General features: G+C 40.3%; 1 protein-coding gene across 1 annotated transcript in view; it reads right to left on the bottom strand.

The window, feature by feature from the left end:
• The window catches only part of HCN1 (hyperpolarization activated cyclic nucleotide gated potassium channel 1), a 179,441-nt gene that overhangs the window by 42,455 nt on the left and 123,518 nt on the right, over positions 1–13,468 (bottom strand). The window contains exon 4 of the mRNA XM_083402775.1: positions 8,233–8,451. Within this exon, the coding sequence (XP_083258901.1) occupies positions 8,233–8,451 (219 nt within the window). The remainder of the gene's footprint in view (positions 1–8,232; positions 8,452–13,468) is intronic.

Genomic DNA, 13,468 nt, shown 5'->3' with positions numbered 1-13,468 from the left:
AGTCTCAAAGCAGCTAACATTCTCCTTCCCCTTCCTTCCCCACACCAAACACTTTGTGAGGTGAGTCGGGCTGAAGCACTTCAAAGAAGTGTGACTGGCCCAAGGTCACCCAGCAGCTGCATGTGGAGGAGCGGAGACGCGAACCCGGTTCCCCAGATTATGAATCTACCGCTCTTAACCACTACACAACACTGGCACCCTATATATAGAAATGAGCAAACCAGTGATATTTTAGGGAGCAGGCTAGCAGGCGGGGCCCATTACTTACATCATAGGAGCCTACACAACACAAAACAAAACACTGTTGCTGTATGTAGGTTTTATTTTATTTGTTTTTTATCTTGTATTTTGGAAATGTACATCTAGTTTTTTTTTTCCCTTTAATTTTTTTTGGGAGCCCCAAGAGAGTGGGGTCCTAAGCTATAGCTTGTTTAGCTTATAGGTACATCCAGCACTGTGTGTGTGCCAAGTAAAAATGGGGGGGGGGGGAGACGTGAAGCGGGTCATCGTGATTACTGCAGCCCTTGTAGCTTTGTACTATAAAATAACAGTTGTAACGATGAGTTAAAAGTAACTAAAAATGTGTCAGTTTTAGACTGCTAAGTAGTAGCTGTTGCCCAGGACATTTAGCTGGTTTATCCTGATGTTGAAAACCAGACATCTCTCAGCCCAGACCAACATAGGGAATGGCAGACTCGTAAAGTGAGTGACTTCAGATATCCTGCTTCAAGCTCACTCTTACAAATGATTGCCTTCTTGCGGGAATACTGTAAACACTACGGTGACTAACTCACAATAGATCTCAGCTCTTCTTCTGTGAACTGGAAAATTGAGACTTGCGATTTTCTGGTTCATGGAAAAGAAAGGGCAATCTAGTGTGAATTAAGTTGCTCTAACATCACACTGCTAATGGAAACAGACCACTAGCATGAGAAGGCATTTTGTGCGATTGGTGCTAGCTAGATTATTGCAACTGATTTGTTGACAGCACTTTCTTGCTGCAGCCTTCGCCCATTTTACCTGTTTTTCTTTCTATACAACTATAACTCACTCCAATCACCTCCTTTATGGATCCTGCTATGTTAGAAGAAATTAGTCACCGTGATTTGAGTCTAGGCCTACCTAAGGCTCCTGCTTTAATGGAAGATACTATTGGCAATGAGTGAGTCTTTGTATACAGTGGTGCCTCGCAAGATGAAATTAATTTGCTCTGCGAATTTTTTCGTTATGCGAGTTTTTTCGTCTTGCGAAGCACCACTGTGTATTGACAGTTTCCCATAGGAATGCATTGGCGGTTTTTTAAAAAAAGGCGCAAGACGTTTCGTCTTGCGAAGCAAGCCCATAGGGAAATCCGTCTTGCGAAGCAACTCAGAAAACAAAAAACTCTTTCGTCTTGCGAGTTTTTCGTCTTCCGAGGCATTCGTCTTGTGAGGTACCACTGTACAGAGTTTTCAGTTTAGAATATTCTTCCTACATGCTTTAAAGAGTTGGTATATGTTTAAGATAGTATATGTCTTTAAAGCAACTTTTTCTCTTCCAGGGATATTTGATAGCATTCTTTATAATCACACGTGTGTACCATATTAAGTGTGGATTGCTCCGCTATAACTCATCTTGTCACTTTCTCCTACTTATTAATGAGACACTCTCCTTACAGTAGGGCTTTTACATAAGGGAAACTGCCTGAGGTAATTTATCATAACTAAGCTGACACAACAAACTCATTTGCCTTTCACTTTCTCACCTTCCTTGTATTCTCTCCTTGCATTTCATGTTAATTATAAAGTATTATGCAGCAGTACTTAAGTAAGAGATTGCTTCCCATTGACATTGTCATGTGGCTCAATGGTCCTGGGACAAACTTCCCACTGGTGGAAAGATTTTAGGGCTTCCTTTGTTTCTGGGTGTTTTATGGTCACCCAGATTTTGTCCACTACACATCAAAGGGCAAATCCCACCAATAACTGTCATTATTTTACAATCTTCCATGCAAGTGTCTCAGAATTTGCATAAGGTTTGGTCCAGACAGTATCTAGCATCTGATTCACTCTTCCTAATGACGTCAATGGGACATGACCTCCAGAAATTGGTCATGTTACTTTGCTCACTGTGTTACACACACATACACTGCACAAAATAAAAATAGATGCATCAAAACACTTCCCTGGTAAAAATCTTTAGACTATCAATGAGATAATTTTTTTACACACTGTACTTTTTCAACAAACCTTTCAGCAGATTTCTTTTGCTGTGTTTCCCCCCGCTAAACTGCCACAAATATTGATCATGCAATATTATATTTTGTTTCATCTTGCATCTTCAATAGCATCAGAAAGCTTCGATTCCGCTTTGTAGGAGATAAGGCACAGGCTAAAGGAGTCGTCCATGGAACACTTCTACCGGAAATATTAACTACGTGCTCTCAGCAGTCAACAAGAGCCAGCAAAGCACACCAAGGATCAAACTAATGCTTTGAAATACAGAAGTGAAAAAAACAAATTAATGCTTCAATGAACCCAGCGATATGGATCACAGTATTGCTTTACAGGTGCATGGACACTGAGTGGAAAAGGGTAGAGGAAACACAAGATTTTCCACCAATCTCTCAGCCTGTCAAACAACAGCAGGGAACCCACAGAGGGCTGGTTAACACACATGTTTATTGCTTGATGATTGCAAGGTGATGACCTGCATATATGGATCAAGCCTTCATCGATGTTATCACAAATGTTTTTCTTTCCAGTAACTTGACTCATTGTTCGAACATATGCAGTTGTGAATCATGAAGTATACAGTTCTCTAGCATGGAGCAATGAAACGATAGGCATGCCATGTATGGGTTAGAGCTGAAGGCCTCTAAGCACTCCTTTATTTCTCGGTATTGTACTATCAATGTTCAGGTTGCCTCAGATACCAGTTAATTCCAGACTTTTTTGACCTGAGACCCTCCAGAGGTATGGGACTACAACTCCCATCAGCCCTGATCATTGGGAAGAATAGGGTTTATAGTGCAGCAAAATCTGAAGGGCACCATGGTAGCTACTCTTGGTTTGTAAACTGAACCCCTGGTTCCAGTCTTAGCAAATGTTTGATATCTGAGCACTCAATTCTTCTATTTCATTTCTGGCTGGAGAGTTTCAGGATGGACTTTGCTAAAGCATGACGATTAGTACGCAAATATTCAGCAGTACATCAGAGAACTATGTATAGAGTTGTTCACACACTGGGCTACCGAGTTTTCAGCATGTAGTCTCATTGATTTAGGGGGAACTTTGAGGTAGCATTGTGTAGCAGTTAGAAGACTGGACCAAGACCTGAGAGACCATGGTTCAAATCCACACTCAACCATGTAGCTAACTTGGTGACCTTGGGCTTATCACTGCCTCTCAGTGTAACCTACCTTACAGGGTTGTTGTGAGAATAAAATTGGGAACAGGGAGAATCATGTATACCACCTTGAGCTCCTTGGAGGAAAGGTGGAATATAAGAAGAATAAGAATAATAAACTTTCCATTAAAAACAAATGACCAAATATATGCCCCCAATTGCTCCCGCGCCCTATTAAGAGCTGAAAATTGGTTCTAAACTCTTAATCACTTTGTATTGCTCTCCCATGAATTCTTTTGGGACCAACATCATAGAATCATAGAATTATAGAGTTGAAGGGACCAGAAGGGTCATTTAGTCTAACCCCTTGCAATGCAGGAATCTTTTTTCCAATGTGGGGCTCAAACCCACGACCGTAAGATTACGAGTCTCATGCTATACCAACTGAGCTATCAGGTGGAGATGATAGGCCATCCTTGTCACAAACACCTCCAATCTCAGCAGCCTGAAACATGGTTTTTTAAAAGCTTGTAATGTGTACTAGAACAGGCTGTGCACACGTAGATCTGCAGGATTGCAACCTTGGGCTTCTTTCATTAGGAATCTCCCAGTGAAAGGCAGCAGGTTCAAGCACAGACACAGAAAGATGCCTGCAAAGTTAGATTCCCCGTCTAACTTCTTTCCCACAGGACTGATTTAATTTTGCTATGAAAAAGCTGCTGTCTTCACAATGAGCTTACTGTGCATTTTCCTGTGGAATACTGTGAGAAAACCACTGCATGACTCAAGCTGAAAGGACGTTTTACAGGTAAATTCCCATGACAAAGAAAATGGGGTGTGGGGAAAGGATTGTGCTATTTAGCATCTCTAGAGCAGGTAGAATCCAGGAGAAAAACAACTGTATTTATACATGACATATGTATTTTATTTGTATTAAATGTCTATACCATATTTTGGGAGGGTTATTTGGAGAATTGCAACGAATATACATAGAATATTGGGGATGAAAATGAACCAATGATCTTCTACAAGAATACCACAAGCATAGCAGAAGTCACTTGCTCACTCCAACGAACTAAGGCTATCATGAGTCTGCCAAGAATTCTGACTGTTCGGAGCTGTCTATGAAAAGAATCTGAAAAGGCAGGGGAAGGGAGATGGTATGGAGGAATGTTGGTGGAAAAGGGGTGAGCACTCTGCATGGTGTGTGTGTGTGTGCGCGCGCAGGCATGTTTTTGTGGCCCACTGCTCCTTTGTTCAGCATGCTCTAGTCCAGTGGCCATTTGAGTTGTCAGCCATTGTCCTTTAATCTGCTTTTGTCTCCTGCAAATTCTGAACAGCTTCCAGCCTTTTGTCCATTCTGCAAACTATCTGAAACTATCTAATTTCGAAAAGTTCAAGCAGACTGTTCAATGGCTTCAAATTACTGAAATATCAGAGGTTGGGAACAGAAGACCTCTGATACCAAAGGGTCCTGAAAACAGCCATCAAAATCTCGGGCAGGTGGATTTTGTTGGTTGAAGCTGTTCAGCAATTCTGACATTTGCATCATGCAAGCTAGCCTACATAAATTGAATACTAAATGCAGCTGATGGATTATTTCCCTAAAGCAGGTGGCACCAAAGTGATTATTACTATCAGTTTGCTCAAGTATCTGTCAAAGTCGAAATCTATTATGTGGCATGAAATACAAACGCTAAAAAATAAGGACAGAAACAAGACCAGAAAAACAACAGCAGCACTCTTCCTTAGTACATTTTGAAATTATCTGGATTTCAAGACAAGAAAAATGCATCCAGATATAAAAGAATCCCAGCACCCTTTTATCATAGAAATACTGATAATTCTCCTGATGGATTTTATATCCTCCTTTAGTCAAATAAATGTTTACAGGAAAATAAGCCTATTTTTAACATGCAGAAATGTGGTGACAGAACAGGCAGCAAAGAAACCTAGTCTTTGAAACAGCCATTTATCCTCTTTGTAAGCAAAAGAGAATAATCCTTATCAGAGGCTTGCATGATACTCACTCAGTATCATTCAGTGCATTCAGTTTTCAGGGCCACAAGGGACACAGGGTGAAACAAAAAGAGCAGTACTAGAGCCAAAGAAACAGGTGACGGCTTCTGTCTATCATTTCAACTTTAATATTTAGTTTTTCTATCTGAACGGTAGATCCCAAGAGACTCAAAATAGATAACGTCTTAAGATAACCCAGCCAAAATATGCACAAATAAAAGGGCATCCTCTGCAGGCAGACTATGTAATTCTGGATTTGCAATCAATGGACATGGTAGAGGTAGTCTGCCCTATCAGATCTTAATAGCAAGAGTCTTCCAGTGCCAGATATCACAGAGGGAATGTACAGAGAAACCTAATATGAACTCCTGGCTCTCAAAGACCTTCAAAAAGCATAAGGGTGATTTCAAACATAAATCTTAATTGCCTAATGATTTACATTTGTTTTAATTTATATATAACTTTCCACCAACAAGTGGCCACCAAGGGTTGACTTGTGGAAATCAAAATATTACAGGATTTTCAAAATTCTGGGGTGGGGGGAATACTTATTCACGACAAAGAAAAATAAATAACCATTTAATTCAGTGTTTCCTTTGTTTATGTGAGTGAAATGGGTAAATGAAAATCTAATTTAATGGTTTACTTGCTCTTGTACAAAAAATGCAATTGTTAAATGCTACCTGAGTTTGAACATAAGGATATTAATTCAGCTTCCATACAAAGTCGGGAAAGCCAGTATTTAGTACCGTTTACTCTAAATAAATGTTTCTACAAATTTACATTTTCTCTTGCACTACACTATGAACTCACATATATATTGTCAAGTCGTAATCTTTTAAGTAACAGCTGATGAGTATTAAAATTTAAAGAATCACCCAATACTAGCATTCTAAAATCCATGATTTTCTCAAGCCAAAAATCATTTGTACTATAGTATTTATAGAAACATCAGATTTCTGAAAACTATCAAATAAAAATCAAAAACATAATATAAACATTACAAGCAACAGAAAACATTTCAAACACTACTAAAACGTTTAAAAGGCCACATAAAAATGTGTCTTGTTAACTTTTCTAAAACAGAGAGGGCGGGGACCAAAGGTAGCTCTGAAAGGAGCATATTCCACAATCTGGGAGGCACACAGGAGAAAATCCTTTCATGCACACCATCAAGAGCATGTCTTACAGGTAGCAGTATCCTAAACTAACATCTCAAACCGAGTCTGGGAAACACTGGCAACTAGCACAGATCTTTCAATATTGGAGTAATATAATCCTGATGCTGCCTAGTAGTTGAGCAGCTGTATTTTGTACCAAATGAAGCATCTAAACCAGTGGTTCCCAACCTTTTTTTGGCCATGCCCCACCTAAGCATCTCTAAAATCCTGATCCCCCCATTGACATATAATTCTTATTATTCAAAAAGTGAACTGTTCACGTGGAGGAAGCCTAAAAGGTCATTAACTTGGTCTAACTCATTATCAAATTGCCCCTCTTAAAAATCAAATTGACCCCCTGTGGGTGTGTGCCCCAGGTTGGGAACCATGGATCTAGACACTCTTCATGGGATGGGGAACAATGCAGCAGTCTAAATGTGTTATAACAAAGCATGAATCTGGTCTCCAAGCTTGATTCAGCTCTAGCATCTTCTCCTTTGTTCAGATATTTACTTTGAATGCCAACATCCAACTCAACTACCTGCCATTGACATCAACCCTCTGTCTTCACAAACCCTCATTACTGCATCCCTCTCCCGATGAAGATACTATGATCAGGTTTCATCTGCTGCTGATCAAAATGCCTACTGCTTTAGGTTCTTCTGTTCCCTCCCCATTTAGATCAACTGAGCCTTTTGTTAACAGATAGTTTTATATTACCTTCCTATTTTCAGTTCATTCCCTCATTGAATTTCCTGCAGCCTTGTTGATCGAACAGTATCTGTTGCCTCAATCCCCACCCCGCAGAATCTCCTTGCAATGTATTATAAACACTTTATTCTTTAAAGCTGGTCTTTTGCCCACATTTAATTCCCTCTGTTTATAAGTATTTTCTACTGTATAACTGACACCAAAGCAAAATAAATTGCAGGTATAATCGTTGGTGGCTGTTTTGCTCCTTCTAATCTACAGAGGGTGACATTCTTAAGGAAGAAAATTACATTTTTCTGATACTTATACACATATACACTGTTTCTCACACAGTAGTATATGACAGGACAACAGGATCAAATCACACAGATAATTTCAGTAGGAAGCTGCACATGAAGTTCAAGAACTTCTTATGTGTCACAGGATGGGTTTGATAAGCATTTGGAATGTACAATACTTGATTATGAATACTAAGAAATTATCACAGATGGTATTATCCTCCCTGCCCCAGCATATTCTCTGTGGCTTTATCCTCTTGGTTTGCACATAACCTTTGGGCATGGTTTATTCAGCTACGGCTGTTTGATCATCCTAACCCTACCTGCTGGTTTAACTATATTTTGTTTCCTGTCAACAAGCCACGATCTGAAGCCATGATTTGTCATTGGCTTATGAACCTTAGTTTGTTTTAACTATGGATTGGTGCAAATTTCCTTAACCATAGTTTGTTTGGCTATTTCACCTCAGCAGTTCCCCAAGCTACAAACATGGGAGTCGACAGCAGCTAGAAAATAAGGCAAGCTTTGGAGAAATAAACCATGGTCTACTTGTGGTTAGCTCATGGTTTGGTCAACAAACCATGGATTAGTGTTACATGTGAACCAGGCAATTATTTATCATTTCTCTCTCTTTTTCTTATTTGAACAGATTCGGTGAAAACTCCACCCCACAAGATTTAACACAACTTGATAACTAGAGGCTTTGAAAATAAAAGTTGTATTTCAGAGCAAATTACCTTCTCTTGGTACTGACGCCGTGATGAATCCAAAGACTGAATCAGGGCTGTTGCATGACCCACAAACATGGCGTAGCAGGTGGCCCCCACAATCATACTCAGCATGGTTATCCAGAGATCCGACATACTGACAGGGGCTCTGGCTCCATAACCAATGCAAAGCATGTGGCTCATGGCTTTGAAGAGAGCATATGAGTATTGTTTCCCCCAGGAATCATTCTGCAACAGAGAAAGGTAACAGAGAAAGGGTTTGAGTCAGCTAGGGCAACAAAGGAATCTGAGCCTATGTCAGAAGAAGATAACTTATCTTGAAGGAGCATCCTGGTAATACATAACTCAGAAATGTTAAAAAGGGATATTCATTATCACTACATCGTCACAATAATGCCTTTGAGGATGTCAGATATCGATACAATCGCACAGAAAACTGTTTCACGCATTGGATTTCCTTACCAATATTCTATTTTTAAGCTCACTGGGTGAAAGGGAAAGAAAAGAAGACATTCAAGGGCTTGGGATCAATGTATTTTAAAAAAGAAATAAATAAAAAGGTACTATTTTGATAACTAGAAATATAGCTTTGCCCTTCATAGAATGATAGAGCTGGAGGGGCTTGAACCCACAACCCAGAACTCTACCAACTGAGCTCCACATTAGCCAGCCTTCCCAAACCTGATGCTCTTTGGATGTTGACAGCTACAATTTCCATCTGTCTTCACCATTGCCCATGCTAGCTGGGGATGATGGAAGCTGTACTCAAAAACATCTGGAAGGCACCAGAATGGGGAAGGCTGGAAATAAGTAATATGTTGCAAACTTCTGACAGTGCTGATTACATGGCTAAAGAGGAAGGGGTGAACTGACTCCCCAGCCCTTCCTTCTTCCTCCTCTGAACAGGGAATTGGCTGCAAAAGCAGATAGCAGAGAATATCTGTTTAGCACTGTGTGCGGAGTCTAAATGCAGCAACCCAGAGTCACCCATGCCTCAGACTGCTGAAGCACAGGATAGGAGATGACCTTCTTGTAATTTACTGAGTCAGAGATCATGCATGGATTTCCACCATGGTGTGCAAAGGATGTATGGACTGAGGTTTAGGTAAGTGTGGGTTTTCTATGATTCAAGTGAACACACACACACACACACACACACACACACACAGCTCCTTTGGTCCAAAGCAGATGGTTTTTAGAAACACGTAATCCAAACTGTAAATCTTTTATTTCCACATCGACTTTTAAAACAGGGCTATTCTGTTATTTTGTTAGCCCCTTCCTGCCAAAAGCTTCTACAAAAATGCAGCTTTGCTTTTTGTTTTAAATCTCTTCTGCCCCTCAGATGAGCTGGAGGAAGCATGCCATCTACCTTGGAAAGGGGGCATTTAATTTCTTATTTGACATCGAGTTTATCGCTGGCTTCAGCTTAGTAGTAATCCATTTTAACTGATATAAATAGAATAACATTAATTTGAGGGGGGAAATAACCTATTAAAGACAGTAATTGTGGCAAATACGAAAGCTGTTTATCCAAGGATTGATTATGTAATAAAGCTTGAGGATGTCAGGAAATCTTCACGTTTGTAAAAAGCACCGGTCGCTGATTATTTGCAATTAGTCTACCAAGTCTAAGCCTTAATTTATAGGTCTTCCTTAGTAATCAGTGTTTAAATACAGTGCATCTTCTGTGTTTAAGGGTCTTTTCTATGCTGCTTAGTCAAGGAATACTGCCTCCCACACAGAGGTCCCACATAGCAAAAGATAACCAGGATGAAGCTAAGCTGCAATCCAATATCCACTAACTCAGTGGAGCTTACTTCTGAAAAGGCATGCAGAAGATTTCAACGACTAACAGAGCAAGCAGTGCGACTCAATTAGTTGTAACTGACTTGTTCTGTTGGAAATACGTTCTTTTTACAATAAGCAGTATATTATCAACTAAAGCGACACCGTCATTTTCCTATACTGTGCCACTTTAAGGCTGCAGGCAGGCGATTGCATGTGTGAACATGTCTTTCATCTCCAAAGGCAATGCAAATCTTTCACATGGATTAAGGGTCACTAATGTGGCGCCTGCAGATGCCCATGTGACCACCACTACCTCATATGCTGCCCGTGAAAGATCTGTGTAAATGCTCCCTCCTCAAAAATCCACAATACGGAAGAGACCATTTGCTCTTCCTGCTCAGTTCCTGTTTCCAGTGGCTTCACCTTTCCAGCATTCCCTGAACATGCTCTTATTTCATTGGACACCAGGCCTGGCCACTCAGCTGTTCTGAACAGATGGGCGAACACAGCAGCGGCTGACATAGGTGCCTCTTCCCTCATTGATGGGATGGCTGACTGGGGAGTGGATAGGATATTCCTGTATCATAAGTCCTATTTAATGTGGCAACCATTGTGACATCCCCACAGCAACCATTTTCTGATATTACAGAGAGAGAGAGCCAGGCAGGCAGACATTTGGGACTGGTGCCCACAACACCTTCTTAAAATTCCAGTTGTTGTTGTTTAGTCGTTTAGTCATGTCCGACTCTTCATGACCCCATGGACCAGAGCACGCCAGTCTTCCACTGCCTCCCACAGTTTGGTCAGACTCATGTTTGTAGCTTCAAGAACACTGTCCAACCATCTCGTCCTCTGTCGTCACCTTCTTCTTGTGCCCTCAATCTTTCCCAACATCAGGGAGTCTTTTCCAGGGAGTCTTCTCTTCTCATGAGGTGGCCAAAGTATTGGAGCCTCAGCTTCACGATCTGTCCTTCCAGTGAGCACTCAGGGCTGATTTCCTTAAGAATGGATACGTTTGATCTTCTTGTAGTCCATGGGACTCTCAAGAGTCTCCTCCAGCACCATAATTCAAAAGCATCAATTCTTCGGTGATCAGCCTTCTTTATAAAATTCCAGATGTGTCCACAAACGCCGGCTCCCTCAGCCAATAAAGCGAGATGAGCGCCGCAACCCCAGAATCGGTCATGACTGGACCTAATGGTCAGGGGTCCCTTTACCTTTACCTTTAATATAGCTTTACCCTTCATAGAATGATAGAACTGTAGAGCTGGAAGGTACCACAAGAGTCATTTAGTCCAACCCCCTGCAATGCAGGAATCTTTTGCCCAACGTGGGGTTTGAACCCACAACCCGGAGCTCTACCAGCTGAGCTCCACATTAGCCAGCCTTCCCAAACCTGATGCTCTTTGGATGTTGACAACTACAATTTCCATCTGTCCTCACCATTGCCCATGCCAGCTGGGGATTCCAAATGTGTCCACTGGCCTAAAATGTTTGGTGACCTCTGATGTTGTTGTTCAATTGTTCTTTAATCCACAGCCTCACCCTCTGATACCTTTTATGTTATTTTTTTACCAGGACAGATGGCAAGGCATGTGCTCTTTCTAGTTTGAGGATGGATGATTGATTCATCGTCACAGGTAGAAATGTGCCTTCGCCATCCTCAAAACTACAAGGCAGCCACCATCTCAGGTAACCATCTGTTGTTTAATGGTGTTTTCAAGTTTTGATGAAGTTATTCCTGGGAGATTCTCTCGTCAAGCAAATCAGCTCTGTTGCCACACAGCAGCTTCATCCCTTAGGCAAGGCTTATCATCACTCATCCATACACCCACATTCGGATATAAATTGATTCAGAAATTTTGAAGCTTGAAGGTTATTGCCTAAATGGGGCTTTCCTTCTCTTGTTACGGCAGGCTAGTTCCAGCTGTCACAGCCTGGTGGTGCGGGTTTGCAGAATTATTGCCCCAAAGCAGATGCTTCTGCTTTGCAGCAAAAGGGAAAATAAATTATTGGCTGTTTCCCGTGATATTTTGAGCACAAATGCTTTGAATTTTGTTTTTGCTCTGAATGCAGCAGCTTCATTCTTTTCTCACAGAAGGATTTGCAATATTCATTAGCAAAGCAACATTTTAAGGCATACTGGGTTTTCCTTTGAACTGAAGCTGGTTTCGGCAGCAGTATTTTTCAAGAAAGTACAGAATAGATATAGATGGTGGTGAACGTGTGTTCACAGCTTTAAAAGAACCAGTAGTGGGTTTCTGGATATAGTGCAAATGGTAACATGCACAGCCTCAGTCTAGAATTCTTCTCTTTAGTAAATTAAGAAAATGAAGTCCCTTATATCTGCAGAATTTTTTCTCCTCTTGGAATTAAAATCCTTCTCTCGGAATGTCTCTGTGACTTGTTAGAAAGTTAGCTTGCTTCTTTTTTTTTTTAAAAAAAATTAATATTTATTAAAAGTTTTATAATTACAGAAAAAAAGTATAAGAAAAAACAAAGCAATAAAAAATTAACAAACAATACATCGAGAATAGAAAGAAAAAACAATACATCAAAACAACAAAAGAAGAAGAAGAAAAAACATTTAAAAAAACATCCAGTTTCCATATCTTTATCTTTCATTTACTTGTTTCCTCGACTTCCTCACACCTCCCTTTTTTGTATTCTAGTTCAAATTAGCTAATTCAGCAAATCCTTTCCCTCTTTCTCAATTTTTTGTTCTATAATTTATCTTAACACAGTCTAACTTTAAATTTTCCACTTTAGCCCATTAACAATCAGTTTTTGCTTAATTCTTTATAACATTTCTGCTAAAACCATATAATTTCCTTCCAGTATTCCTCTAACATTCCTAGCTTGCTTCTCCTTCCTTGTCCTCTTTTGTTAATTAAAATATTGAAAATAGAGCGTCGTTAGTAACTGAGACATTATACAACAGACTACTGCTGAAAGATTATGGCCAAGCCAAGTTTTGACTTGGTAACAGTGGTGATCTGATAAGAAAATAAAAACAGATGATTCCTAAGTTTTATATAGTAACAAGTCTTGGAGACAGACAGTTGAAGGAGTGAAGTGATATAAACCTGACTAGCTATTCCATGGCATGTTCTCTCTCTAAGAAGTGCAAATGGAACCTCCAAGGCAATGGAAGCTGTTTACAAAAAAACTGTGGGGGTGGGGGACATCCCTCAGCTGATGCATACTTTCCACAGCAAACAATGCATTTTGCAGAAGTACTCAGTATACAATGTGGAAACCACCAAGTTTAAAGCACCTCCTGTGCAGAAACAGTCTTTATGGAAATTTACATTTCCATGCCCCAGGAATTCACAGCAGTAAGATGCTGAATGTAAACATCTATGCTCAAGCCAGTGGATAAGAGGAACACAGGGGCAATCTTATATTCCCAAATTGTTTTTTTGTGAAATTGGCCAAGATGGAAGCATGTTAA

Source organism: Podarcis tiliguerta, assembly GCF_965153285.1.
Source record: "Podarcis tiliguerta genome assembly, chromosome: 11".
NCBI lineage: Eukaryota > Metazoa > Chordata > Lepidosauria > Squamata > Lacertidae > Podarcis > Podarcis tiliguerta.
Note: the sequence above shows the minus strand (reverse complement) of the source record. Positions and strands in the feature narration are given on the sequence as shown.